This window comes from Naumovozyma dairenensis, chromosome 11, assembly GCF_000227115.2.
Source record: "Naumovozyma dairenensis CBS 421 chromosome 11, complete genome".
NCBI lineage: Eukaryota > Fungi > Ascomycota > Saccharomycetes > Saccharomycetales > Saccharomycetaceae > Naumovozyma > Naumovozyma dairenensis.
In genome coordinates, this window is record NC_016489.1 from 668,019 (window position 1) to 695,466 (window position 27,448).

Below are 27,448 nucleotides of genomic sequence, written 5' to 3' on the forward strand. Positions count from 1 at the left end.
CCAATTTATCCCATACAATTGTAGTAATACTCTAAAGAAGCATATAGAAATAAAGAAGCAGCTTTGTATAATATCACTTGTATATTATTATACTTTATTGTATCTATTATAGCAATATTTGACAACAGGTCATGGGCCCCTGGTCCAGCAAATGAAAATAGTTAGGAATAGGAAGTTTATTGGAAATATATGTAGTTCTGACCTGAATGGTTTTCGCTGTAAGTTATAATATAACTTTTAAAACATGAGGACTTCGGCAACATATCCTACAAATAATGAGAAGTTATAACCTATAAACTTCGTTTTTTGGATAATTGCCTTTAAACGGCCCAAGAATTTGAACAAGAACTTTGGAAAAGTTACTTAGAAGAACACTGTAGCAATATAAAGATAATATCTTAGTTATAGATGAGATTGCCATAGGTTATTTATATGTTACGTACTTCATGGATCATTGGTATAGAAGGTTACGTATCGTTAGATTATGTTACATATTTGTAGTAACATTTATTTCCCTTCCCTTTTTTAGAATGCGGAAAGCTGCAGTGTTATATGATGCTTTTATCTTTTAATCCGTCAAAGACCTTCGTTTCTTTTGATTTCATTCATTAATTGTAAACCTTGTAATCTTTCCTCATATAGTGCTGCTAATTTACTAACTTTATTCTCAGTTTGCAATCCAGAAAATCCTTCATTTGAAAATTTAGTCGTTTTCAAATGGTTAAGTTTAACTAAATTATTCCTTTTCTTTTGTAATTCTCTATCAAATTTTTGGAATTTATCATCTAGCTCAATCTTAAGTATCATATCATCATTCCATGGTCTTCTTTCCTTAGCATTGCGCCTCCAATCATAGGATTCGTTATCTGTTACCATCTCCGTAACATTATTTGTTGGATGTGGATGTGGCTCATTGATATCCTTCAGTAATGTAGGGGTTTCATTACTATTGGAAGTTGATGATGAATCACTATTTATCCGCAGAGATATATTTGATACTTTGGATCTCAAAATTGGTGATGATGGTGAAATGATTTCATCTGAACGTAAAGATACATTTGAAGCCTTGGAGCTTAATAATGGTGGTTTCCCGAAGGAACGTAATGATACATTTGAAGCTTTCGAATTTAATGATGGTATCGTTTCATTTGTTAATTCAAGATTTGGAGTTGAATCTGAAGTGGAGCTTGAAGGAGTATTCGTTTTTGTAAGTACTGTGGATATGGAGGGTATTGAAGATTTTGAATTTAGACTTCGGTTTTGCATTGCTGTTCTGCTTTTAACTGGACTAGAACTACGACTCGAATTGGTATCATATTTAGTCGGGCTTAATTTCCGTGGTTTAGGCAAAGACGGTGGTAGTGATGGGATAGACGTGGATTGTTGAGATATGATCCTCGTCCCACCAGTTGCAGATACTGTTCTATTAGTTCTACCCTCCCTTGGTTTTGGTGATGGACTCTGTAAGAGTAGGTCCACATCTTGAATATGAAGTTTGTTCATTTTGGAAAGTGAATGGATCTTATCGTACATTTCCAGTAAATTTCTAATAAATCTTGCACCGATAACTAAAGTATCATCATTTTTCATTGAAACTCTCTCCTGACATAGCGTAGGTGCCAAACATTTGCTTAATGATTTAAGGTCATGTCTTGTTATCTCTGAATGGTTTAAAATGTTAATAAACAGGGGGAAAATTGTCATTATTAAATCGTAATAATTATTATACAAAATAATTGTTTGGAAAGTCTTATATGTATAATCGAAGTCATCGCTAATTGGTAAAGGGATTAAAGGTACGGGTATTAACGGCTTACTCTTTTGTTTTAAAAAGTATGTAAAAACTGATGCCAATGAATAAATATCCCATTGTGACAAGTCAATGTAATTGTTCCGTTCAATAATATCAAGGAATATGTTTACTTTTTTGTAAGAACCTGGTTTTTGGAAAACTAACTCGTTCTTAACGGAATCTATCTTTAATCTTTTGAAGATTTTATCGAAGATTAATTGCCTATACTGTCTGTTTCCTAATGATGTTAACCTTTCAAAATAACTCTGAGGTACATCAATGTAATCAGTTATTTCGTAATCATGCAAATATACATTAAGCGATATACGTAGTCTTGTGATATCTATCATTCTCGACAATGCAGTTAAATCCGGGACGTGGACTATAGATGCATTTGGAGAAAGATTATTATTTTGCTCTATTGATTCTGGATCAACTGTGGGGATAAGCTCAAGATCCTTATTAGAAGGGCCTTTCAAAAAATTTATACTCATGGCATTGGAAAGTACCTGATACACTGTTCTTATGAAAAAGGATTCATGGACAATATAAGTCTTTTGTAAGTAGATCCTTGCTTCTCTCGGGATCTTAGAGAACATTTTGATACCGTAAACCCAACTAATTTTCTTAGCTGAAAATCCAGAGGAAAATACCACTAGTGAATACGGTGATGAGGGTAAAGTAGTGATAAGTCTATCCATCAATTCGTCAATCAAAAGATCATAAACCTGTTTATCTCCAATTTCCTCTGGAGAAGGTAGGTAAGTGGAATCAAAAACATAAATAGAATGACCAGTAATTGGGTCTATTGAATATGATTTAAAAAAGATGTTATTTGTATTAATGTTTATCATGTCTTGGTAAGTCTTTGTGAGTCTTGAAACGGCTAGATATTACGTTGCCTATTAGGGATAAAAGATGTTTCTTTTTACTTAATTTTTTTGGAGTATAAGATCATGTAACTTGTTAAGTTAGATATTTCTCGAGGATTTGTCCCAATTACTTTTCTTTGTGATGCTACTCCCCATCTTACAGATTATATAAGTGCTTGAAAGTCATTGTTGATCTTCTGTTGTTTACTTTTATGATTTTTTTTTTTTTGCTTTTTCAGTTTCGGAATAATGTTGCTTACGAAATACGATTTTCTCGAGGAAGTGACGTAGAGGCTAAAAGGAACTGGAACAACCTTTATCACTATGGGGTCATCGAAATTATGTTCTCATTAGAGACTAAAAATATGTCTAATTAGTTGATTTCTTTCGAACAAGTGGAATGGATAATTGTATTGGCTATGTCTTTTATATACAATAAAACACCGCTATTACGTCAAACATTTGATAGTGCTAAGATTGGTCCGAGGATATTCTTGAAATATGAAAATCTTCAACCCAGCGGAAGCTTCAAAAGTAGAGGTATTGGCTGCTTAATTCTGCAACATATTAATAAATTAAAACAAGATGGGAATAAAACTGCACATGTGTTTTCTAGTTCTGGTGGAAATGCTGGTCTTGCTGCCGCTACAGCCTCTCGAAGCTTACAAGTTCCCTGTACAGTCGTTGTCCCAAAGTCGACGAAGGAGAGAATGGTCAATAAGATCAGAAAAACAGGTGCTTCTGTTCTTATTAAGGGTGATCATTGGAAAGAAGCAGATGATTTCTTAAGAAAATCCATGAAGGAAATGGACAATACTCAAGAGCAACCAATTTATGTTCATCCTTTTGATGACCCGGTTATTTGGGAAGGTCATTCAACTATTATCGATGAAATTGTCCAAACATTACAGACTGAAAAGATTTCCATTGAAAAAGTGAAGGGTATTATATGTAGTGTCGGTGGTGGTGGCCTTTTTAATGGTATTATTAAGGGTTTAGAAAGACATAATTTAGCCCAATCTATTCCAGTTATTGCCGTTGAAACCAAAGGATGTGACGTACTTAATAAATCTTTAAAGAACGGAACCCCTGTGCAGCTGCCAAAGATTACTAGTGTGGCCACTTCACTGGGTTCAACGTACATTAGTTCAACTGCTTTTGAAAATGCTATGAAATATAATTCTCGCTCTATTACTCTTAATGATAAGGATGTTCTGGAGACTTGCTTGAAATATAACGATGATTTCAGTATGACTTTAGAACCGGCCTGTGGGGCATCTGTTCATTTAGCTTATAATCCAGGCATTGTTGAATCAGCTTTAGGGACAGCGTTAAGTAACCATGATATTGTGATAGTGGTTCTATGTGGAGGTTCTTCATGTACTCTCCATGATTTAGAATCTTTGAATTCAAAGCTGGTGTAGTCTATTGGAATAAGTCTCATCAAAAATCCTTGGACACTTTTTCTACTGTATTTAATATCAACATATATTAAGTACTTAGGTCCTAGGAAAATTACTAGATGGATAAATAACAAAATTGATTAGTATATGAAAAAACAAGTTGGCAATATTTTTGGTATTAGATTACCAAAGAATGGAGTATCCCCCTAAACTATGTGTGGGAATGTATAGAGAGGCTCTATATATATATATTGCGTTTATATTTTCGATCACAATAAAGTGGGGTAGAAAAAGGTCGATTTAAGACCACTTACCAAATGAAAAAGTTCATAATTTATTTTCTCTAAAGGGTCTGTTTTAAGTATTTATTGTAACTATGAAATTAATAATCATCTGCTCTTTTAAACGTATCATAACGGCCCCCTATTTATCCATCTTTGTTTTCAAAAAAACGGAGAGATTATCATCCTTCAGGGCATTAAAAGCTGCCATTTGCTCAGCTAGCTGTTTTCTTGCACCACTACCTTCACTTAGTCTGTATTTTTTTTGCCTTTGACATAACATATGGAATGGAATAGCCCTGATTTCGTTTTCCTAGTTCTATAATGCGGTTTATAATATCTCTTACCAAGAAGGGCATATAATTCCTCTTTGAAACTCTTATCAAGTGTTCCTTGCTTCGATTCACCATTTGTCTCAAGTTTTGAAGAGGACTCATTTATTGGATGGTTCGCATTCGTGAGGCCATCACCATTATCTGTCTCCCCAAGCGCTGTATTGTTGCTTTTGCCAGGTCTGTCGGAACCTTCAGGTGTTTCTTTTGCCATTTTCATCAATTTTCTTGCCTTATCAAAGTTGTTTGATGCCGTGTAAAGTGCAATATTCCTTTCTTGATCGGTCATAGAATCTTTCTCCATATCATCTAGGGATCTCTTCTTAAAAGTTATTTTTCCTTCGGTTGGTTTTAATCTTTTTGTGTTTCCCTGAAAACCTTTAGATTGTAGTAAGTATAATTTTTGGATCGCATTTAAAGCAGCATTCTCTTCAGCGTCAATAAAAGTATCTCCTGAACCAAGAGAAAGTTCCTCTTTCCCGAAGTCAAGCTTAATAATAAGGGGAGGAGTATCAGATATTTTCGAATATTTGAGTTCTAGACATAATGGATTCGGAAGTAATTTTTCTTCCAAAAGAGCTTTATTAGTTTTATAGGTCGGGGCTTGGGGATCTTCATACAAAGATTCTATCCATTCAGTTACGTCTGGTGGAGGTGAGCCATTGTTGTCAATTATCAATGAACCAATATATTGTTTGAATACCAAAGGATAGTTGGTTGTAGTGCCCAGTTCAAAAAATTTTAGGGAGTTTACGCCATTTATCCAGAATCTTGTATTTTTATTTTTCAATATTTCATTTACTTTACTGGTAAGACTTTTTGAATCAATAAGCGGGAATTGCTTGAATAGAACATTGGTAAGAATAGAAGTTAGCCACACTTCACCTAGTGCTGTTAATCGATCAAAATATAAATGTTGCTTTTCAGGTGTACTCGTTGCTTCTCCTAACCCTGCAAAATTTAATTTCAATTGCCCATTAATGATGGGTGGTGAACACGATAATGCCAAAGATAAGGGTAATTGAAGATTGCATTTTATTTGCGTGTCTAATTTCTTTAACTCCATCAAGTTCTTGTTATTTGAGAAGTAACGTATGGCATTATCGTTTGTGATTATTTTTCCTACTTCACTATCCCCAGCAGCGTTGATACGATTCAGGTCCTCCTCAGATATAGAATTTTCAGATAAAACTTTGATTGATTCATGTAATTTACGAACGGCTCGCCGTATTTGGAATAGTTGGGTCACTTGTTGAACGCCAGTGATGATGGTCTCCGAAGGCTCGCTGTTTGAGAAATCCATAAGTAAAACTAGAAATGTAGTCCTTTGCACGCTACGTATTTGTTATCTGGTGTTTTCCTTTTGATCTCTGGAAAATGAAGTTGTTCCCTGACTTGTTTTTCATATATATGCATCTTGGAAGGTAGTATTGTAATGATAATCTGGTGTTATTAAAAGATCGTCACATAAATTTTTCAGTTGAATATTACCACAAACTTGACCTAATATATCGCCAGGTGCAAATACTGAAGAAAAAAAAGGATCAAAAAAGGCAACCTTTTAAGCTCTAAGAATGTGGAACTGGAATCGTCTTCGTATGAGGATAGTATAAAGATATCATTGAATGGAAATGAAAAGTTTGGTAAGTTTTTTTGAAAATAGAAATTATTTATATTTTTCTTCCTAGATGTATATTGTCAACTAGATGCTAACTTGTTAAAGAAAAACATTTAAAATACTGGAAAGTAAACAAATAACAAACATTTTCATCTTAGTAAAATTTGCTGATTTAGTATTATAGCCACTATCTCTGTTCTTCTCCGCAAGGCTTAGCAATGTGATGTTATGAATCAGTGCGGTGTATGTTACTGTTTTTGTTAATTACTTGACTATTACTTAATAGTATATATGTTATTCCATTGAATGTGCTTCCATCACCAACAATTCGAAGCAAAACCAGTTGTTACCAGATTTCTTCGTATCAAGAGAGTATCCTTTTTAATCTTTTGTCTTATTACATTGTCCACTTATATGTTATACACCACCATTCAAGAAGTTCGTCTTGGTTACATGTTTACTCAAGTAAAAGGTGTTTTCATAATAATCAATGTATTACTCTTTTGTTCAAAAAGAAGGTAGAAAACGGGACATCTCATAAATAGATGCAAGAACAAACTGCCACTACCTTGTTGTTTATGCAGTAACTTTAAGTTTCTTTTATATTACAGACAAAAAAAGACCGCCAAAAATATCGAGTTTTTCTTTCTCTTCAAATATATAAGGTTATTGGAATATATGGTACATATATGTCGACTTGCAAAAGGGACATCGATTTCAGATACACAATATTGTCATAAGGTATGGTAGATATGCCGAGACGACAAGGAAAAAGAAAATCTTCACGATGAGATATCATCGAGAAATCAAATATATAAGAAATATATATATATATATACGTTACGTATAGTACTCTTTGGCAAATGACTAAAAGGACGACTGGTTATACCTTGAAAAAGTGTAAGTAACATTGCTACACATATTTCTCCCGATTTAACTGATCCAAAGTACAGTTAAAACCTATTTCCAACAAAGGTATTATCTATTTCTCACTAAAAATGAGAGAACAGGTTGTTGTATATTTTTTTCTCTCTTTAATGTTGCAAGTCAGTAATATTTAAAAGCAGTAATCGAAAATTTCAAATCATGTATTTCCAGCTGGAGTTGGTAAAAGACGGTTGGAGAAGTTCTGACTGAAAAAAACACCCATGTTTAAGAAAAATCAAACTCTCTCCTCCCTAATATATATCTTAAAATGTAATGATTTACGCTCCCCTTTTTTCACAGAGTTTTTGTCTGTTTTAATAAGTATGTATTAACAGTTTAAATTTATCACATTAAATAGATTAGCTTTGTATCCTAGGGAGTACTCACTTGAAGAGCTCGAGATTTGATACGGGAGCGATAAGAAGTAAAAAGGGAGTCAATGTCCTTCAAACTACTGTATGACGTTTTACCAACGCAGAGTATTTGAATTCGATTCATTTCATTATAATTTTAATGCATGACACACTCCCTCAATCGAATATAACTTTGTCAAGGAGCACCATTAGTATGCCAATTCTTTAAACAGAAATTAAGAAATTGGTGACAGAGAATGGGGAAGGGTTAAACTACATAGTGAAATTTAGGGACTGCTACGTACTACGTACGATGTCGCCTGTTATGTAATTTAGTTTCTATCATATAAATTCTTTTGGCCATCCCTTTCGAGCAGGCATGTTACGGGTAGAAATAATTTTCTAGCCTACTCTCTTTTGGCCCTTCCTAGCCTACCCTAACCAGGTTCTAGCCTAACCCCCCTAGTTTTACCCAAAATATTTTTGGGCTGTGTTTTCTGGCACTTAACCTAGAACCGATTTTTTCTACCCCTACTTGTGTCCTAAAATTGGAAATTTCTACCCCTACTCCTAGCCTAACTTTTGAGTCAAAAAATCGCATCTACCTCATCCCCTAGACGAACCAGTAACATGCCTGCTTTCAAGAAATAATATTTTTAGAAGATCTTCCTTCAATAACTGCCGTAGCAAATTTGTACGTACGGACTCCCCGGTAAGACAATTTCCCTAATAAAGACCGCGCGAGCTATAACATGCGATAAAACCATTTGTCTGAAAATTACAAAATTTGTCTTCCCCAAAAACTGACAAATGTAGACCTACGGGAAAATGCTCGGGTATCTGAAGACTCAGACATCCACGCGAAATATGAAGTCTTTTTTTGGAACCAAATGTCACGGTGTTTTCCTCTTTTAGAAAAACAAAAGAAGAACTCGTAGAAGACAACTTAGAAAAGTTTCTCGTAAAATGGTCACCTTTTTCGACAACAGAGTTATCTTCAGGTATCAATACGTACCGGGGTGGGAGAGAAGTGTGGCCACTTTTGTCCCACCTGGATAGTACCGACCCTAGACTATAGCTTACGTTAGGTAGCAATATACAAAGAAAACATACTTCACCTATTCATGTCAAAGGTAATACTTAGTAAAAGTGACCAATTCAATAAAATAGGAATCGATACATTATAATATCTTGCCCGAAAGTCTACCGGTCCAAGGCCATCCGTACTAACTCCAGTACTTTGATCGGGACCCGCAGTTTGGGGTTTCCTAAACCACGAAAAATGAGAATAGTAAGTAAAACTGCATTACAGGTTTATCGTAGCCCTTATGGATAAGATAAATTTTCTTTACAATATTTCAAGATAAAATTCTCACTAACGCGGAATTTCGCTTACTCCACATTTTTCTACAATAGAATTTTTTTATGGCATGTGTGCCCCGTAATGACAATATGCAAGTTTATTCCGCATTTTTCTTTGTGGAAGTCGCTGAAAAAAAATTTCTTCCATCACGAGGTCTAAGTTATTAACTAGGAACTTGGGGTGTAGTAAACCTGTACGTGATGAGAAGTTCTGAGAACGATAAAAATCTGGGGTAAATGACCACTATACAGATAAATTCCGGGAACTCAAGTCTCCCTGTTACGGAACGAATGTACGCAGTATTTTTTTTATTATACTTATTTCCTCATATGTTTTAGGGCATATAGGTCACCTGGGCATAATTTCCTGCGGAAGAAAAGTGAAAATGTGACATGTTGTTCAAACCGTTGAGAGAAATTGCATAGACGAAGGGGGCAACCACATGTGTTTACGTCTGTTCGACACCTCTATTCCAGATACTTCAAAAAACGCTAAATATCTGCAGCAACCCGGGGAATTCGTGGGGAACGTGGGGAAACACGGGGAAAGAAAAAACTTTGTTCTCAGACGATTATCGTTTGTAATTATTTTGTCTGAAAAGGAGAAAATTACTCTGAGAAGACTTCTTGGAAAGACAAAAAGAAAACGTTCCACCGAAAAAAGTAAGAAATATATGTTGACACAGCAAAGAATGTACCGCACAAACCTAAAATAAAATGTTATCCCCAGAATGTCTACTCCTTTGATATTTTGTCCGTGTATATTACTGGAAGGCCGGGATAACTTTTTTCTCTTTTTCATGACACATGACTACGATTTTCCTTGGAGTAAACAAAAACAAATGCCTGGGAGACACCTGATACTCTGGAATCCTGTAGAGGCCCGCTGGTAGAAAACATTTTTCCTAATGTTTTTCTCCATTTGTCTTTTTCCTTTCCCCACCACCCTGCATGCTGCGACGTTTTCCTGGTAAATATTGAAAATATTTTCTAGACAAATCGCTAATGTTTTGAAATCTTCAACAAACAACTGCGTTGTTCATAATGTCCTCGAGAAATACAATATGCCATCAGCTTGGTTCCTCCTCGATCAACTTTCACAAAAAAATTTGTATAAATAGTCAAGCTTTTCTGATTTTAAAACATCAATATCCAGTCTTTCTTCTTTCAATAGTTTATTTAAATTTTTGAATATTGCAAAAAAAAAACCAGTATTCGGTATCAAATATTCACCCATAATACATTTACTACAAAACATTAATAACAAAAACAATGTCTGAAGCTGCAGAAAATTCTTCTGCTCAATTAGAAACTCCAGTGGAACCCACTGTTTCCAACTCCGGTTCCCAATCTAACATGTCTGCCCCTTCAGTCAAAGATGCTAAGGACGAATTGAATGACTTTGACGTCGACCAACAACCTGTCCTTGAAATTCCAATCAAACCTGCTTCCGCTTATGTTACTATTTCCATTTTCTGTACTATGATCGGTTTTGGTGGTTTTATTTCTGGTTGGGATACTGGTACCATTGGTGGTTTCTTAGCTCATCCAGATTATTTACGTAGATTCGGTTCCAAACATCATGACGGTAGTTACTATTTCTCTAATGTCAGAACTGGTTTAGTCGTTTCTATTTTCAATATTGGTGGTTTAATTGGTTGTTTGACTTTAGGTGACTTAGCTAACAGAATCGGTCGTAAGATGGCTTTAGTTGCTGTTGTCATTATTTTCATTATCGGTTTAATTATTCAAATTGCTTCTATCGACAAATGGTATCAATATTTTATTGGTAGAATTATCTCCGGTATGGGTGTTGGTGCTATTTCTATTTTCTCCCCAATGTTACTATCTGAAGTTGCTCCAAAACATTTAAGAGGTACCCTAGGTTCCATGTATCAATTAATGGTTACTTTCGGTATTTTCTTAGGTGATTGTACTAACTATGGTACTAAAGCGTATGATAACTCTGTCCAATGGAGAGTTCCATTAGGTTTATCATTTGCTTGGTGTTTGTTCATGATCGCTGCCATGTTCTTCGTTCCAGAATCTCCACGTTACTTGATGGAGGTTGGTAAAGTTGAAGAAGCTAAGGCATCTATTGCTACTTCTAATAAAGTTTCTGTTGAAGATCCAGGTGTTCAAGCTGAAATTGATTTAATTACTGCTGGTATTGAAGCTGAAAAAGCTGCTGGTAGTGCTTCATGGATGGAATTATTTTCGAGAAAAGGTAAGGTTTTCCCAAGATTATTTATGTGTTGTATGTTACAAACTTTACAACAATTGACTGGTTGTAACTATTTCTTCTACTATGGTACGGTTGTTTTCCAAGCTGTCGGTTTAAAGGATTCTTATGAGACCTCTATTGTTTTCGGTATTGTCAATTTTGCTTCCACTTTCGTTGCCTTTTACGTCGTTGATAGATTTGGTCGTCGTAGATGTCTAATGTGGGGTGCTGCTGCTATGGTTGCTTGTTACGTTGTTTATGCTTCTGTTGGTGTCACTCGTTTACATCCTCATGGTGACGATGGTCCAACATCCAAGGGTGCTGGTAACTGTATGATTGTCTTCTCATGTTTCTTTATTTTCTGTTTCGCTTGTACTTGGGCACCAATTGCCTGGATTATTGTCTCTGAAACTTTCCCATTGAGAATTAAACCAAAGGGTATGGCTCTTGCAAATGGTTGTAACTGGTTCTGGAATTTCTTAATTTCTTTCTTCACTCCATTTATTACCGGTGCTATTAACTTTTACTACGGTTACGTCTTTATGGGTTGTATGGTCTTTGCTTACGGTTATGTTTTCTTCTTCGTTCCAGAAACTAAGGGTTTAACCTTAGAAGAAGTTAATGAAATGTGGGAAGAAGGTATTTTACCATGGAAATCACCAAACTGGGTCCCATCCGCCAAGAGAGATGCATCCATGGACATGGAAGCTTTACAACATGACGACAAGCCAATGTACAAGAGAATGTTCAGTAGAAACTAATCTAAATAATGATATAATGACATGACTTCTTTACCTACTTAATTACAAATTTATTTATCTATCACTCTATATAGTTTATTCTATTTTAATTTAATTGATTTTAATTTATCATTTTTATTTATGGAAAATTTGTCCGAGAGAGCTCAGGGATTTGAAATCTTTCTCTGTAGCTTAACTATGTAATATTAAAACCTCATCTGGGAATCCCTTATATCTTTTAAAAAATACTGATATTCGGGAAGCAGAGTTATTCTTCACCATTTATATAGTTATAGTGTCAGTCGGCCTGTGACGTAAAAAGTTGGGAAACCAGGAATGGTATAGGTGACTGCTTTGTGCTGTTAAAGGAAGACATTCAATTGCTTCAACATAACATCTTTCCCACGACAATAACACACCCAGGTCTTCATAGGATCATTACAGATAGAGTTATTACAGTCTATATACCCAAGTTTTCTCCATTATTTGGAGTAGAAGAAGGATATTAGTGTTTTTCAAGAAAGTCAGAGATAAATCATTAAACTATAATAGTAAATCAACATTCAGTTGCTGTTTAGCATAACATATCAAAACACCTATGCATTAGACGAATAGGATGTTACACGGTAAGGAATGACAAAATTTTTGGTGTTCTTTCGTGGCTCTAAAGCCGGCTTGGGTAGTACTGGCGCACTTCCACAAGAGAGTCGGAATAGTAGAAATTCGGATGAAGTTATATTAAATTTATATTAAATTATATTAAGTTATATTAAGTTATATAAAAGTATTATTGGTTGGATTATTTAGTATATATAAAAGAAATTTCTAAAAGTTTGTGCGAAACAAAACAGTAACATTTTTCGTAAGTCATAACAGATGAAGAATCACTCTAAAATACCTTTTGGACCAGTGGAACCATATGGATAAATTTCTGGTTGTGGAGCATTTGGACCTTCAACATACTTTAATAATGGAGTGAATAGAGACCAGCTGACATCTAATTCGTCATCTCTAACATAATTTGCATATTTACCTTGGAAAGCATCATAAATCAAACACTCGTAAGCTTCTGGAACCCACTCCTTCTTATATTGTTGATCATATGTCATGTCCAATTTAATTTGGTGTAACTTATCAGCAAAACCTGGTGCTTTGGTATTAAAAGTCATGAAGATAGTTGGTTCCGGATGGAAGTGAATGACGAATTGGTTTGGTGTACAACCTTCGAACATGCCAGAAGTGTTCTTTTTGTATTGAATTCTAATTTCAACTCTATCTTCATCTAAACCCTTACCAGCTCTCATAATGATTGGAACACCTTCCCAACGATCATTGTGAATTGCAAAAGTTAATTCTGTGAAAGTTAAACACTTCGATTCTTTGTTCAAAACAGTATCATCATCCAAGTAAGAAGGCTTTTTACCATCTACGGATTTACCATATTGACCAACGGCAACGACGTTCTTTGGCCCTAAAGGTTCCATACATTTCAATAATTCTACCTTAGCATCACGGATGGCATCAGCATCATTGGATACAGGTTCTTCCATAGTAGCTAAGGTCAAGATCTGTAATAAATGATTTTGCATAACATCTCTGATAATACCAGTTGAGTCAAAGAACCCACCACGACCTTCAGCGCCAAATGGTTCTTTAAACCAAACTTGAACACTTTCAATGTTTTCTTTATTCCAACTTTGATTTAAGAACGGATTAGCAAATCTAGCAGTCAATAAACGTCTGACATCATCTTTACCCAAGAAATGATCAATCTTGTAAATCTCTTCTGCTCTGAATAGTGGTTTAAAACCCTTTTGCAATTCTCTTGAAGATTCTAAATCATCCCCAAATGGCTTTTCGACGATGACACGAGTAATACCATTGTAAGCGTAAACATTCTTTTTAACTTGACTAGCGACAGTTAAGAAAATACTTGGTGGAACAGCTAAATAGAAAACACGATGAGGTTCTTGAACCCCTCTTTCATGTTCGAAATCTTCAATGGCATCATTTAACCTGATATAACCATCATCTGTATCATATTGACCTTGGATATAGGAAACCATATTGAAGAATTTTTTCATTTTAACTTCGTCATTACCAGTGGTTGATTTTCTACAGTATGGAAGACATGATTTCTTTAGCTGTTCCACAGTAACGTTGGAACGAGCATAACAGATAATCTTGGTAGAAGGATCTAAACAACCTTCACTGTATAAACCAAATAAAGCGGGGAAGGTCTCTTTTTTAGCCAGATCACCAGAGGCACCAAAGATGACTAAAACAGTATCCTTTTCAAATTTAACAGGTTCAGAATTGGTTTGGGTCATGTTTATTGATTAATTTTTTTCTTATAGTAACGAGTTATTTTTTTTGTAAGTTTGTATTTGAGCTAAAACTTCAAAGTCTTGATGGTATTTTAAGGGACATTTTATAAAAGAAGAAAGAAATGCTGAAAAACATTATTACATGGAAAGAAGGTTTGCTTTTATATGTTTTTATAGGCTACAAGCCCAAATCTCCCATTCTGACGGGTATAATCGGGCTTATTCTCAAATAGAAGATTCCTCACTATATTCTTACCGTTAGTATCTAGTAAACCGCTTTCCTTGTAGAATCCTCGTAAGAAGACATCAATTGTATTTACGAGAACGTTTCAATCCGTCAAGTATTAACTATTTTTATTTTACGGTATTAAGGATATATGACGGACCGGTCCTTACGTCACGTAAATAAAGGAAAGATCTCACCGCTCTTCGAGGATATTTGCCAAGCCTTTTTTCTCTGTCGGAGTATTGAAGGCGGCCTCGTGGGACTCTATTCTTTTTATGTACGTCAGCTTTTCTTAGAACCTTATTATTTTGTATGTCGCTCTAAGTAGAGACGCTAACGCAGTACTATTTCCCCGCCCCCGCAATTTGGATTATGTGTCCGGCGTTGATCACCGGAGACTCTATTCCCGCAAGTGAAAATGGCATAGGGAAAATAAAAAGAACTTAAAGTTCCAAATATTTCCGCTCTTCATCTTCCGTTCAGCGTAAAGAAGCCACAGGAAAGTTCTTTAGGGGGGGGGGTGGTCTCACGCTTCCATCTTTCGTAATTATTTACTGCAACAACCCTCTCAAAAAATCTTTCTTATGGCCCCCTGTCGTAATTGTGTAGTTGACGTAGAGTGAATGAAACTGCACCAAATTTTTTGCTTAGTCCTTAATATTTCCAAAAACTCCAAAGTCGCTTCTAACTGTTCACTTTCAGTCCCAAGTTTAACCTGATCGGGTTAAGGTTAGGCCTTAAAAAACCCTCAACAGGGTAACATATTTAGTATAAGGCCGTCGTCTAATATCATAAGAATAGATCGGTAATATACTTATATTGTATCAATATGCTTTCCTACAGGAAAAATATAATTTGGAAAGCGGTTATGTTGGAAAAAATTCACAACTCCTTAGTGTGAAGCATAGTAACAAATTCGTTGTTCTCACTAGTTTACCTAAAAATCCATATTTCTTAGTATCCTAAAGAAGCCAGGTAGATATATCATATTACGTCTTTGATTTCATCCATTGTGCCATGGAGCGTTGAGACCGCTATTTAAAATAATCTATAGAAAACAACTCTTCGTTGTTTTGGGACAAGTTTTTGAAAGCGCTAAAGCATTTAGAGTGGACTCTTTAATTCCTTCGAGTTGATATCTATTGATTGCTTACCAAGTCTTGAGATATGCACTTCACTAATAAATTTAAATAAATTTATAACATTTATTATATAACTCTATATTCTATACGCATTCAGTACCTAACATTTATAGGATATACTGCTACCATATGCTTAATTTGTAACGCTACCCTGAAGCCTCGATTTGTTTTCGAGTACGGAAGCGTCCCAGATATTTAATTTAAAATTGTCGCTAAGATTAAGCTAAAGAGTCGTGGTATACTGTAGTTCTTGGTATAGTAATTGCCCTTGCAAATAAACCAGATAAATCTAAGAAATCCGCATTTAAATCGCTTAGCTTGGTAACTCCCAATAATCTCATAGAGAGAACTAATTCTTTAATTAAGAGCTGTGTACATAATTCAACACCTTCTGATCCGTATAAGGAGTTTGCATATAAGAAGGGGGCGGCAATACCAACACCCTTTGCACCTAAACACAATGCCTTTAAAATATCTGTACCTCGACGAATACCACCGTCAATTAGAACATCAAAGTTTTTATTTAGTCCACGATCTCTCAAGACTGGCATTAATTCAGCCAAAACCTCTAATGGTGGTCTCGAGAAATCTAATTCTCTACCACCATGATTGGATAAAACAACACCTCTACACCCGATTTCGGCGGCTCTAATAGCATCGTCAACTCTTTGGACACCTTTTAAGACTATTGGCATATTAGTCAATTTCTTGAAGGTTTCAATATCAGCCCAAGTTAAAGATGTATCTATTAATTTAGAAAGTGTTCTCGAGGTACCATTGGTTGTTGCGTCCTTATCTTTAGATTTTTCCATTACTTTAGGTCCATTGTTTTCAGCAGCAGAAAATTTGAATCTTGCATCTCTTTCTCTATTACCAGCAGAAGGTGCATCTACAGTAACGAATAATGCCTTCATACCTAGTCTTTCAGCTTTTACAATTAAGTCATGAGTTATTTTCCTATCTGAATTGACATATAGTTGCAACCATTGAATTTGATTCTCATTTATTTTTGCCTCAGCAATTTCCTCGATGGAAAATGATGAAAAAGTAGATATCATGTGAGGAACGTTAACATCCGCACAACCTTTTACAATATCTAATTCTCCACCTTTAGGATTACCTAATCCACATAAAGCAGTAGCACTAACATAGAATGGGATGTCCACTTGTGAATCTAATATTTCTGTGGTTAAATCAATGTTAGTTACATCCACCAAAATTTTTGGTTTAAAGAAAATTTTATGGAATGAATTATGATTTTCTCTGTATGATACTTCATCATCTGCAGATGATGAATAATAAGCATAAACTTGTTCTGGGAGAACCTTAGCAGCAATTTTTTCAAAATCATTTAAATTAAATACAGACTCAATTGGAGGTAATTGAATAGAAGAGGACATGGTTGAATAAGGGTTTTTGCTTATACCAAGTTTTTTATTTTCAGAATTTTGGCCTTTCGTTCGAAAAACTTCTTTTTGAGAAGGTAAGAAAAAGACACACAGTCATGAACTCAGTATTTATGACTTTTTCTTTATAAAGGGTACAAGTTACCGATTATTCTAACAATGTAGTGACTCTAAGCATGTCTCTTAGTATGAGCATATTCGCTATCCGATTAGTTTTTACGAACGCATCGTACACAATGTACTATTTACCCAATACGACTCACTCAATAGTACAGACCACAAAAGGCGTGAAGTTGCTTCAACTGGGTGTTACTGAACATAACTAAAAATAATAGTATGATTAAACCTCATTGCTACCCACTAATGTTACTTGATTGACTTTTTTTTTCTGTGAAAAACTGAGAAAAGAGGGAGAAGCGCAAGATCTTCGAGACTCAAAGTCTTCGAGAAAAAAAATTTGTGTAAAAATTACCCGAAACTGTGTCCAGGGTCCACTCCGCGGCGTTCTTAGTGAGGCTTACACAATTCTAAATTAAAGTTAACCAAGTAGACAGCGGACGTACAGAGAAGTCGCTATCTTCTACGAGGTACTGTTACCCATATCCTCTCAAAATGAGTCCTCCAAACACAGTTTGCTATAATCGATTGACTTGAGTTTTTTAAGACTCAAAAGGGACTTTGGGCTCCCTACGAAACTCCCATCCATGACTCAAGATCAATACTGTGTTTTTGTTGTAACTTTAGTAGAAACATCGAGTGAAAATTGGAAAAAAAAACTTTTCAGCGACATCGCCTTTGCCTGAGAGATCTTATTAGACTGATCAAGGCCAATATCTGATTATCAATTTGAAATACACAATTTTTAAGCTATGTTAGGTTAGGAGATTTTTGGTTATTTGAAATTGGCTTTGGTGCATAATTATATATAAGGCTGGCATAATTTATTACTTTTGAGGAATGATGTTAGTGCAACTCTCTTGGAAAAGGCCCAAATCATAAAATCATACAAAGCACAACAAGAAACATAATATAATGTCCTCATTAGTCAAGGAATTAATAATTGATCCTCATAAAAGATTAAAGTGGGGGTTCATACCTGTCAAGAGAATAGTGAAAGATTTAGACGAAGCAGAACAAGAAGAAGGATCAATTTCAGTAATTAGTTCTGCAACCGATCCTGATAAATCATACGAGGGTTCTCCAGTTGGCGAAGTAGACGAATTTGAGAAAAACGGTACCCAAAAGATCTCAGAAAGATCATCCATAGATGCAGATTCTAAACTAGAATCGGAAACCGAGTATGAATATAGGGATGAGGCAAACAGAAAATGGTGGAAGTTCTTTGATGAACAAGAATATCGTATTAATAGCACTCAAAAGACCAAAAATAAATGGTACAGTTGGTTTAACTCTGCTAATTCTTATGAAGAAAAGAAATTAATATTAAAATTAGATATCTTATTGGCCTTCTATTCATGTATCGCTTATTGGGTTAAATATTTAGATACAGTTAATGTCAATAACGCTTACGTTTCTGGTATGAAGGAAGAATTGAATTTCAAAGGTGATGATTTAGTTCATACCCAAGTCATGTATACTGTGGGTAATATTATTTTTCAATTACCATTCCTTTTCCTGTTGAACAAAGTTCCATTAAACTATGTTCTACCATGTCTGGACTTGTGTTGGTCCTTATTAACGGTTGGTGCAGCATATGTCAACAGCGTTCCACATTTAAAGGCCATTAGGTTCTTCATCGGTGCATTCGAAGCACCAAGTTATTTGGCTTATCAATATCTTTTTGGGTGTTTTTATAAACATGATGAAATGGTACGTCGTTCAGCCTTCTATTATTTCGGACAATATATTGGTATCTTATCTTCAGGTGGTATTCAATCTGCAGTTTTCACATCATTAGACGGAGTTAATGGAATGTCTGGATGGAGATGGAATTTTATCATTGATGCAATTATATCTGTTGTTGTTGGTATTATTGGTTTCTATTCATTACCTGGCGATCCACATAATTGTTATTCCATTTTCTTAACCGATGATGAAATAAGATTGGCAAGAAAAAGAGTTAGCGAAAATCATACCGAGAAGGCAGATTTTTCAACAAAAGTATTCGATATCAAGGTTTGGAAAAGTATTTTTACCAATTGGAAAATTTATGTATTATCTTTATGGAATATATTCTGTTGGAATAATAGCAACGTTGCTTCTGGTGCTTATCTTCTATGGGTTAAGTCTTTAGGGCGATACTCCATTCCAAAAGTGAATGATTTATCAATGATTACTCCAGGTCTAGGTATGGTTTACTTGGCTATTGCTGGTATTGTTGCAGATAAATCTCATTCTCGTTGGTTTACAATTTGTGCCACCCAAATCTTCAATTTCATCGGTAACGTAATTTTAGCTGCCTGGGATGTTTCCGAAAATGCTAAATGGTTTGCATTCTTTTTACAATGTACTGGGTGGAGTATGGCACCAGTTTTGTATTCATGGCAAAATGATATCTGTCGTAGAAATGCTCAAGAAAGATCAATTACCTTAGTTGTTATGAACATCTTGGCCCAATCATCCACCGCCTGGTTAAGTGTTCTTGTATGGAAAACTAGCGAATCACCTAGATATTTGAAAGGTTTCACGTTCACCGCCTGTTGTGCCTTCTGTCTCTCACTATGGACCTTTGTTGTTCTTTACTTTTACAAGCGTGACGAAAAGAAACATGCCAAGGAAAACGGTATTATTCTTTACAATTCCTCCTTGGGTGACAACAAACCAAATTCAGACCAAACCAAAGAATGTTGATCGAATCCTAATAAATATATATTCAAAATTTCCTTTATTTTTTTCAAAATAATTCATAATAGACATTTTTTTATAGTTTAAAAAATCCGTAACATAATTTTAAAAATTTAACTTTACCTAAAAAAATAAAATGGAATGCAATTATACAAAGAAAATCAAAGCTATTGAAAGTTGTGACGTTTTATTATCGCACATATGCTCGCTTTTGACACCAATATATCAAAAAACTATTCGAAAAATGGTACATGTTACGGTCATCAGTGAGCGCTTAACATTGTGGTTTTTATTGAGACCATCTTTGCTTCTGCAATTAATTATTCACCTAATACTTAAATAAAAGGTATTCTAGGCAGATAATTCCTATTCTTAGAGCATTTCAGGTTTCCACCTTGCTCTGTAGAAGGATAATTTGCTAGCCGTTAAATGTAATTGAATTTTTTTAGGGAACTTGGAATTATATTTTCCCATTATATTGTTTCAAATTCTTTTAAAACCATATAGAAGAAACAGGTTTAGTTGGTGCAGCAACCATATTTATCTTGACCTTGCCTATTTGTACCACTCCTTCTCTTCTTGAAACTCCATGTTTAATTCTACATAATCCAGATTTTTACTCTACTACATTTCTCCCGTTCGGGGGCGCTTTTTATGTCACAGTATTCTGCAAGGGCTAATCACTGCCAGCTCTAAATGGAACTACCAATGCAACACGTACCATAAGTAAGTCGGGAGTAGCAAGATGATGCATGTTGACATTCACTTCCGGTTGATGATTAACACATCGTAACTGTTTAGAATAAAATTTGTTCCTATTCAATGTACTCAATTTTTACTTTTCCAGATAGTTTGTATGTGCATATTTTAATCTTGGAAGATCTAAAGGAATTTTTTTCTGTTGCAACAACCGACCAGATGAAACCAGTTAATTTTAAAAATTTTGTTTGGACTTTTGATTCAAACTAGTTTTACAAATCTCAACATACACAACCCTACAAGAAAGATAAACTATTGTTGGTGATACCACTATTAAAGACATTGCTATTTAAAAGATAACTAATAAATAGTATATATTTAGGCTACCAATGAGACCGAGAAATTAACCGCCTGAAAGATGTTATTAATATTTTCAATGGATGCCATACCATTTCGTGAGTGATAGTCACTGCATCAGTGAGAACTACTAGAGAAATATATGTTATCCATATATTCGATACAACTGAAGCCATCAGCAAGATATGGTGGGATTCTTTATGGTATTTATTTGAAAGAGGATGTTCAGTACAGGTGAGAGCAGTTTCATACACGTTTGTATAATGCCCAGCAACATGGCAAATAACGTTGGTGGTAGGCCAGGGTAAATGCGACGAAAGAGAATATTTTTAGCGTGGTGAATTTTTTTCTTTGCCTCTACGATCACGCTATGGAGAAGTTCCATTCTATCTTTGGAATCCTGCTCGTTAAACTCTTCAGAGATCTTTATGTTCTTTGACAAGATCTGCGGGGCTAAGTTCAAGAACGTCTCGATTTTATTTAGTTTAGCAATCTCTTCGCGGACGTCTTGACAAGCCTCTTCGGCGGGTGGATGATATTCGCTTCCCCATTCTCCGATTTTTGATTCCATAGAAAAAATAAATATGCGAAACGATTGCTTTAAATACCAATTAGTACCAGGAGGAAATAACTGACGAACAGTGGAAAGGTATACCAACTTATCAGGGACATCAGCGTCGAAGACACCATTCTCGAGACTAATAACGATATCAGTTCCTACCTCCAAGAAATAAACTTTTGCGACGCGGAAGTATTGGTCTTTAAAGAAAAAGTACCCGACTATTGGCTCTGGACTTAAACAATCCCCGTAAAGTCCATGGTAGAAGGAAGGGACTAAGAAAATCCGTGTACTACTATGACCCTTTTCTAACTTTTCAAAAAACTCCCTACCTCTCATCTTGGTGATATTTCCGTAACTAACTTCAACAATTTCGTATCTAAATGCCGTATCGAACTTTTTTGATGGGAGTTCGCCTGCTCTATGTATGACGTGCGCCCACATGCTTTTATCATTCTCTTTCAAAACATCCTTGTTATAGTTAAAGATTGGATGTGTAATAACTTGTGCCATTTTTTAAGTTCTCTATTAATTTGTTCTATACTTTCTGAGTGAATATCTTTGATGTCATAATGTACGCCAGAGTAAACAGTTCAGAGACAGATATTTCAGTAATTGAAGAGACTAAAGCACTCACTTTATATACAATTACATTTCTCACTAACGTACGGGAGATAAGATTATTAGAACTATGCAGCTGTTGGGGAACTGTTTTGTTATACCACAAAAAGTTCAATCCCACGATGTCAGGACTTAGTATATATGTATTATATATGAAGTTTGTTGACATTTTCAGAGACGCTGGACAAAGAAATGTTAAACTGCGTGGGGGATACGGGCAAACTATACTACGCCTGTTTCTAACAATGGAACGATTAGATGTTAGAGAAGAAGATGAAGTTTTTGAGGATGGGGAACAGTAACTGCGGTTTCTCAATATCAACTGCAAATTAAATGTGATCTTAATAAGGAGTTATCCCCGCACTAAATAACGTACCTAGGTACTTACGTAGGTGAAGCTTTTTTCGCGGAGGCCGTTATCTCTCTGAAGTCCGGACGTATGGAAAATTTCCAAGATTGGGGACAGGCCTGGGACGGATTAGGATTAATGGATTGAAAAAGCAAGGATTGGGCGTGAGAATTTTGCAAAAAAGATAGGGTAGAAATCAAATTTTATGGATTGATAAGAGGGTTGGTCTATTCTGGCCATGGATTGGGGCATGGATTGGGAAAAAAATTGGAAAATAATAGTCGTATAATATGATTTTTATAGAATTTTTTTATAAATTATATAATAAAAAAATGGATTGGATTAGGATAGACTTTGGGTTAGGATAGGATTAGGATTGGATTGAAGATTTTCACTGGGGATTGAAAAAAGGTAGGGTAGGCCCGAAATCCCTTAGGATAGACCAAAAATCCTATCCGTCCCAGGCCTGATTGGGGATAATATGTAGAGTTGGCACTGCAGCGGTCTTCCCAATGAGAACAATGGTATGATAGATATTCGGCGTCATAAAAATTGTACGACCCTAGGTATGTAAATCTCATTCGCTTCTGGAAGAGGCAGCCAATGGCTGGATAGCTTGGGAAAAGATTACCGTAAAGAGTAACTAATCAGTAAAAACACTTCACGTATCCACGTTGGGCGGGGCAAAAGCGAAGAAAAGGTTGTAGCTGTATTTGTGATCAGACATGGGAGGGGTTGGGTTGAATTGAAAAATCTCGGGGTAGAAGCAGGCATGTTACGGGTAGAAATAATTTTCTAGCCTACCCTTTTTTGGCACATTCTAGCCTGGTTCCTACCCTACTTTAGAAAATTTCTAGCCTACCCCCTACTCCTAGCCTAAATTTTGAGTAAAAAAATCGAGTCTACCCTACCCCCTAGCCGAACCCGTAACATGCCTGGTTAGAAGCGCGGCTAGGCCGGAATCCATTTGGGGCCCAAACGCGGGTAGAACCGAAAATTTTGGGCTAGAATTGGGAAAAAATAACCAAAATATTTTTAAGGTTAGCCATGAAAAAAGACTTTGTACAATACCCAAGTGGGACAGATGTTGGACCGTTTTTTGGGAACCTTTTTGAACCAAAAGTGGATATACAGTATATACAGATATGGAAGAGGGAAAAGATGGGTAAGCATTCACCATGTGGCGCTAGTGCTAGTCAGCAAAGCTCTCGTATGGATTTGGGCTATTGTCCGAAATATGATGCTCTATTTAACCATCAACTACACTAGCTCAGCTTTATAGGACCTCCAAAAAGGTCACCTCAAATGTTTAATTTGACTGCGACTCTGTTGACGCAGGTTAATAATATATTGTAAAGCACTGAATGGAGCAGACATAATTAAGATAGACTATTAGTTAATGTTGTAATAGATTTAGTACAATAAGTTAAAGTTGTTATTGCTTACTTCTTTTTATATCATTCAATAGAATAGATATAAATATATTATAATACATGAAGTGTACTTTAAAGTAGTCTATCATTCTTATTTTTCTTGTTTGACATGCTTCACTAAAATTCTATTTTCTTCACGTAGTTACATAATAGTAAATGTCCATATTGGATAGAGTATCTTGACGAGTCCCGAATCAATGACAGCCTGAAGTCATAGTTACGACGGGTAACAGAAAAAGGCGTTTCCAAGTAAAAAATGTTTTCATTATATAAGAAAAGAATATTAAGAAAGTATGTCTTTAATAGAAAGAATGTTTCTTAATATCTAACTTAGTTTATGCTATATTTATAAAGTAAGTAATTGAACCAAATTAAAACTATGTGCCTGTGAAGTTTGTTATGTTTGGAGAAAATAATACCGAACATATCTTACTACTAGTTAGTATATACAAATATTAAATTTTAATTATTTCTTAGTTCAAAAGACTTCTGGATGTGCTTGTACTATATGTGGCCTGCAACGATTAACAAACAGAGGGAATATAATGTGTAATTAACTTTCCTAAAAGTTTGTTATCTTATCTATAATGTTCCGTATATAATATTTCTTAATAAATCTCCGCTGGTCCAGCAGTTGACAACCTAATGAAAAAATAAATAAATTTAAAGAAACGATTTTTGTAGGCGTTAGACATGAATAGAAATGCCAACACGAGCAGCGCATTGCCCATTCCAATATGTTTTAAGATAATTGAGAAATAACAGAGAATTCAGTAGAATTATATCTGGCCCTGTATTACAGATGAAAAGCTGTGTAAGTCTTACTTTCCCGAGAAAAATGTAATTCGAACCTCTTACTAAAAACCTTGGAAAGTGAAGTTCACTTTTACGCAAACTCTAGAGCACGTTATCCGGCCCCTCTGTAAAAAGATCTAAGAAAATGGTGGAAAATTGGAGGAAATTGAGATGTTTCTGAGAGTACACATTGGGAAAAGAATGAAAAATCATTTTTCTGTATAAGATATCCATCACTAGAAAAATTCGTAAATAATTATTCCTCTTGAGGAGTGGTGGCTTCATTAATAGCGATGATGCAGTAATGCGATTTTTGCTGGATTTTTAGTTTCATCATATAAGGGCTAGACTTGAGACTCGAAATGATTGGACTCCTCTAAATATACACTTTCAGAATGATCATGATTTCTACTTTCAAGTAGTTCAGAAAATGTTGAATATTCCAAATTATCACCCAACATGTATTTCATTTTCAGCATAAAGTAAGCTTGGTAAGTTTGACGTTCCTCATCCGTGACGTCTTCACAGTGATCTACTTCGATATATTCTTGCGTGGAATCGCTCCCATGTGGGGAAGGGATGACATATATTTCATATGGTGGATCGAAAAACACATTCAAGACGTTTTTTATTGTTGGTCTATAGCCACGTCGTATTGACCGGATTCTGTAAACAACCAACAAATCCCTGTATATTATTGCATCCTCCTTAGAAAACCCATAAAATATAGCTTGAAGTGGAATGCTGGAATATTGAGAGGGCGGTAAAAATAACATCTTAGTTGGTTTCATGGAGTTTTCAGATGCCTTATAGGATGCTCCATAGGAGTAGCCCTCATATTGAACATCTGTGTAAATATGTATGCGGCAGAGCAAGCTGTCCAGTTCTGGATATTCAAAATCGAACTTCGTTTTCAATAATTCTTTACCTGGTTCTTCGATATTACAGGAATAAAAACCTTCTTCCTCAAAAAGGTATGGCCCCAAGACAAGCAGAGTGAAATTACCACCTTTTAACATCAACTTATGAAACGGAGCCTCTACGACAGTGCCAGGGAAGCTACGCCCTGTATCAGTTAAGAAATACTTCATGATACACTCTTTGAAAATCCAATGTGACGAAGGCTCGTTATCCAGAGCAAAAGTAGTAGGTTCATCTAAAATCCAATTATCTTGTTTTACGGAAAATGTGTTTGCAGTAGATGTACTGTTATTAGAGAAGTAATTTGGAAGAAACCACCAAATATTACTTTTTCTTCTTGACTCCGAAAATGGCTTCCTTAACTTCAATCCATTGACAGTGACAAGGTCCATGGTAAAGTGTGTTTGTTTGCATTTGTTACTGTGTCAGCTTCTGATTGGAACATATATCAGCTTGAAAAAATCTTAGTAATGGCTCTAGTTATGGATGCCAACCTCTGTTCTGTTCCATTGTTGATGGTAGACGACGTTCATGTGATGAAAGTTTTATCTGTGTATGTGAAATATTGGAACCTCATCGTTCATCTGCGGTGAGAATAGAAAAAAGCGGAAGACTTGTGAATATCCGCGTAACCACCGCGATTGAACGACAAAAGGAACAAGGAATCGCTGTATACAGTACTATACTATACAATGCAGTCTATAGTATTCCTGAGAAAATATAGGTCAAATACCTTTATCTGATACGCCCTATCAATCAACCTTGATATCAGATTGCCCTATTGGATTTTTTAACTCACCTTCAATTCTTGACTGCTTATATCGACAACATCTAATCAGTTGAGTATCACCTTTCACTTTAAGGGTCCACAAGTTAAACAACCGTAATACCTTCTATTCCAATATAATTGTGTTCATGTTTGTTCCTCTATTTCTAAATTCAATTTGATTCTTGATATCGGCTTATTTCTTGCCTATTTCACTTCCTATTGTTAGGCTTAAGTTTTGACAAAGTTAGTCAAATAATTACAATGATAAATGCAACAGATATTAATTCCTGGCAAATACAGAAGGTACTGCTGGTCCTAACTCCTCTCCTTTCCGCTTTCTTGATAAAGAAGTAATATTTGCCAAAGCCAAAAAGAAACCTTCATCTTTCGTTGATTGTTCGGAAAATTATAAGTAGAAGCGTCAGGGAAGCACAACAGATCCACTTCATTAGTGGTACCGCATTACCGTACCACTACAATGAGTGCTCAATTTACCATACATTGTCTATTACAACTCAGAAGGCGTTTCAGCAGAAAAATCCTTTCTTACGAGACGCAGAGACCCATATATACCTGTATTACTGGCCAATGCCAGGAATATAAAATATAGAAGCAGTTACCTTACAAACTATAAAATCAATAATAATAATAACCAAGTTATTACAGTCGTGGCAAATGGTTTTATAGTGGACCTTAAACATAAAGAATGTAAAAGAAAAGAAGCTTTATACGTAATATCATATCTATTATTCGGTTACACTGTTCTCTCGTTTGCGTAAAATATATATATTACTATATACAAACAAATATTACAAATACCTTATAGTTGGCACTATATAAATATGACCATCAACGGAAAGGTTCTATGGTCTGTCCCCTATGGTAAATTCGCTTCAGCTCGTTGGCAAAATACTGTTAAATGGTCTCGATAAACCCTACTCCTGTATAAACCATAGATATGCTAATGACTAGAAACCAAAGTAAGCCCATTCTGTATCCTTCAAACGGTTCCCAAAACCAAAGTGACCTAAATGCCACTTTCTGGAATTAATGTAAGCAGCATACAGATCTTGTTTCTTTTCCTGAATCCAACGCATATATTACTCGAACATGGAAACTGTTGAACACCTTTATT

At 35.3% G+C, this 27,448-nt stretch overlaps 9 protein-coding genes across 9 annotated transcripts; 3 read left to right on the forward strand and 6 right to left on the reverse strand.

Annotated features, from left to right (window-relative positions):
* Positions 1 to 576: 576 nt before the first annotated feature.
* Positions 577 to 2,646, reverse strand: ECM25 (Ecm25p; the record flags this gene model as incomplete). Its single annotated transcript, XM_003672680.1, has 1 exon — positions 577 to 2,646. The coding sequence occupies one exon, from the start codon at positions 2,644 to 2,646 to the stop codon at positions 577 to 579; it is 2,070 nt and encodes a 689-aa protein (XP_003672728.1).
* A 437-nt stretch (positions 2,647 to 3,083) lies between these two features.
* On the forward strand, positions 3,084 to 4,088 carry NDAI0K02950 (serine/threonine dehydratase family protein; the record flags this gene model as incomplete). The annotated part of the gene is made up of 1 exon (XM_003672681.1): positions 3,084 to 4,088. One exon carries the CDS (start codon positions 3,084 to 3,086, stop codon positions 4,086 to 4,088), a length of 1,005 nt encoding a protein of 334 aa, XP_003672729.1.
* A 509-nt stretch (positions 4,089 to 4,597) lies between these two features.
* Positions 4,598 to 5,983, reverse strand: NDAI0K02960 (uncharacterized protein; the record flags this gene model as incomplete). The annotated part of the gene is made up of 1 exon (XM_003672682.1): positions 4,598 to 5,983. The coding sequence occupies one exon, from the start codon at positions 5,981 to 5,983 to the stop codon at positions 4,598 to 4,600; it is 1,386 nt and encodes a 461-aa protein (XP_003672730.1).
* Positions 5,984 to 10,212: 4,229 nt separating this feature from the next.
* NDAI0K02970 (sugar porter family MFS transporter) lies at positions 10,213 to 11,925 on the forward strand (the record flags this gene model as incomplete). Its single annotated transcript, XM_003672683.1, has 1 exon — positions 10,213 to 11,925. The coding sequence occupies one exon, from the start codon at positions 10,213 to 10,215 to the stop codon at positions 11,923 to 11,925; it is 1,713 nt and encodes a 570-aa protein (XP_003672731.1).
* An 863-nt stretch (positions 11,926 to 12,788) lies between these two features.
* Positions 12,789 to 14,234, reverse strand: NDAI0K02980 (uncharacterized protein; the record flags this gene model as incomplete). Its single annotated transcript, XM_003672684.1, has 1 exon — positions 12,789 to 14,234. The coding sequence occupies one exon, from the start codon at positions 14,232 to 14,234 to the stop codon at positions 12,789 to 12,791; it is 1,446 nt and encodes a 481-aa protein (XP_003672732.1).
* Positions 14,235 to 15,817: 1,583 nt separating this feature from the next.
* On the reverse strand, positions 15,818 to 16,999 carry NDAI0K02990 (uncharacterized protein; the record flags this gene model as incomplete). Its single annotated transcript, XM_003672685.1, has 1 exon — positions 15,818 to 16,999. One exon carries the CDS (start codon positions 16,997 to 16,999, stop codon positions 15,818 to 15,820), a length of 1,182 nt encoding a protein of 393 aa, XP_003672733.1.
* A 1,038-nt stretch (positions 17,000 to 18,037) lies between these two features.
* SEO1 (putative permease SEO1) lies at positions 18,038 to 19,816 on the forward strand (the record flags this gene model as incomplete). The annotated part of the gene is made up of 1 exon (XM_003672686.1): positions 18,038 to 19,816. The coding sequence occupies one exon, from the start codon at positions 18,038 to 18,040 to the stop codon at positions 19,814 to 19,816; it is 1,779 nt and encodes a 592-aa protein (XP_003672734.1).
* A 1,225-nt stretch (positions 19,817 to 21,041) lies between these two features.
* On the reverse strand, positions 21,042 to 21,938 carry NDAI0K03010 (uncharacterized protein; the record flags this gene model as incomplete). The annotated part of the gene is made up of 1 exon (XM_003672687.1): positions 21,042 to 21,938. One exon carries the CDS (start codon positions 21,936 to 21,938, stop codon positions 21,042 to 21,044), a length of 897 nt encoding a protein of 298 aa, XP_003672735.1.
* A 3,029-nt stretch (positions 21,939 to 24,967) lies between these two features.
* NDAI0K03020 (uncharacterized protein) lies at positions 24,968 to 25,936 on the reverse strand (the record flags this gene model as incomplete). Its single annotated transcript, XM_003672688.1, has 1 exon — positions 24,968 to 25,936. The coding sequence occupies one exon, from the start codon at positions 25,934 to 25,936 to the stop codon at positions 24,968 to 24,970; it is 969 nt and encodes a 322-aa protein (XP_003672736.1).
* Positions 25,937 to 27,448: the final 1,512 nt, after the last annotated feature.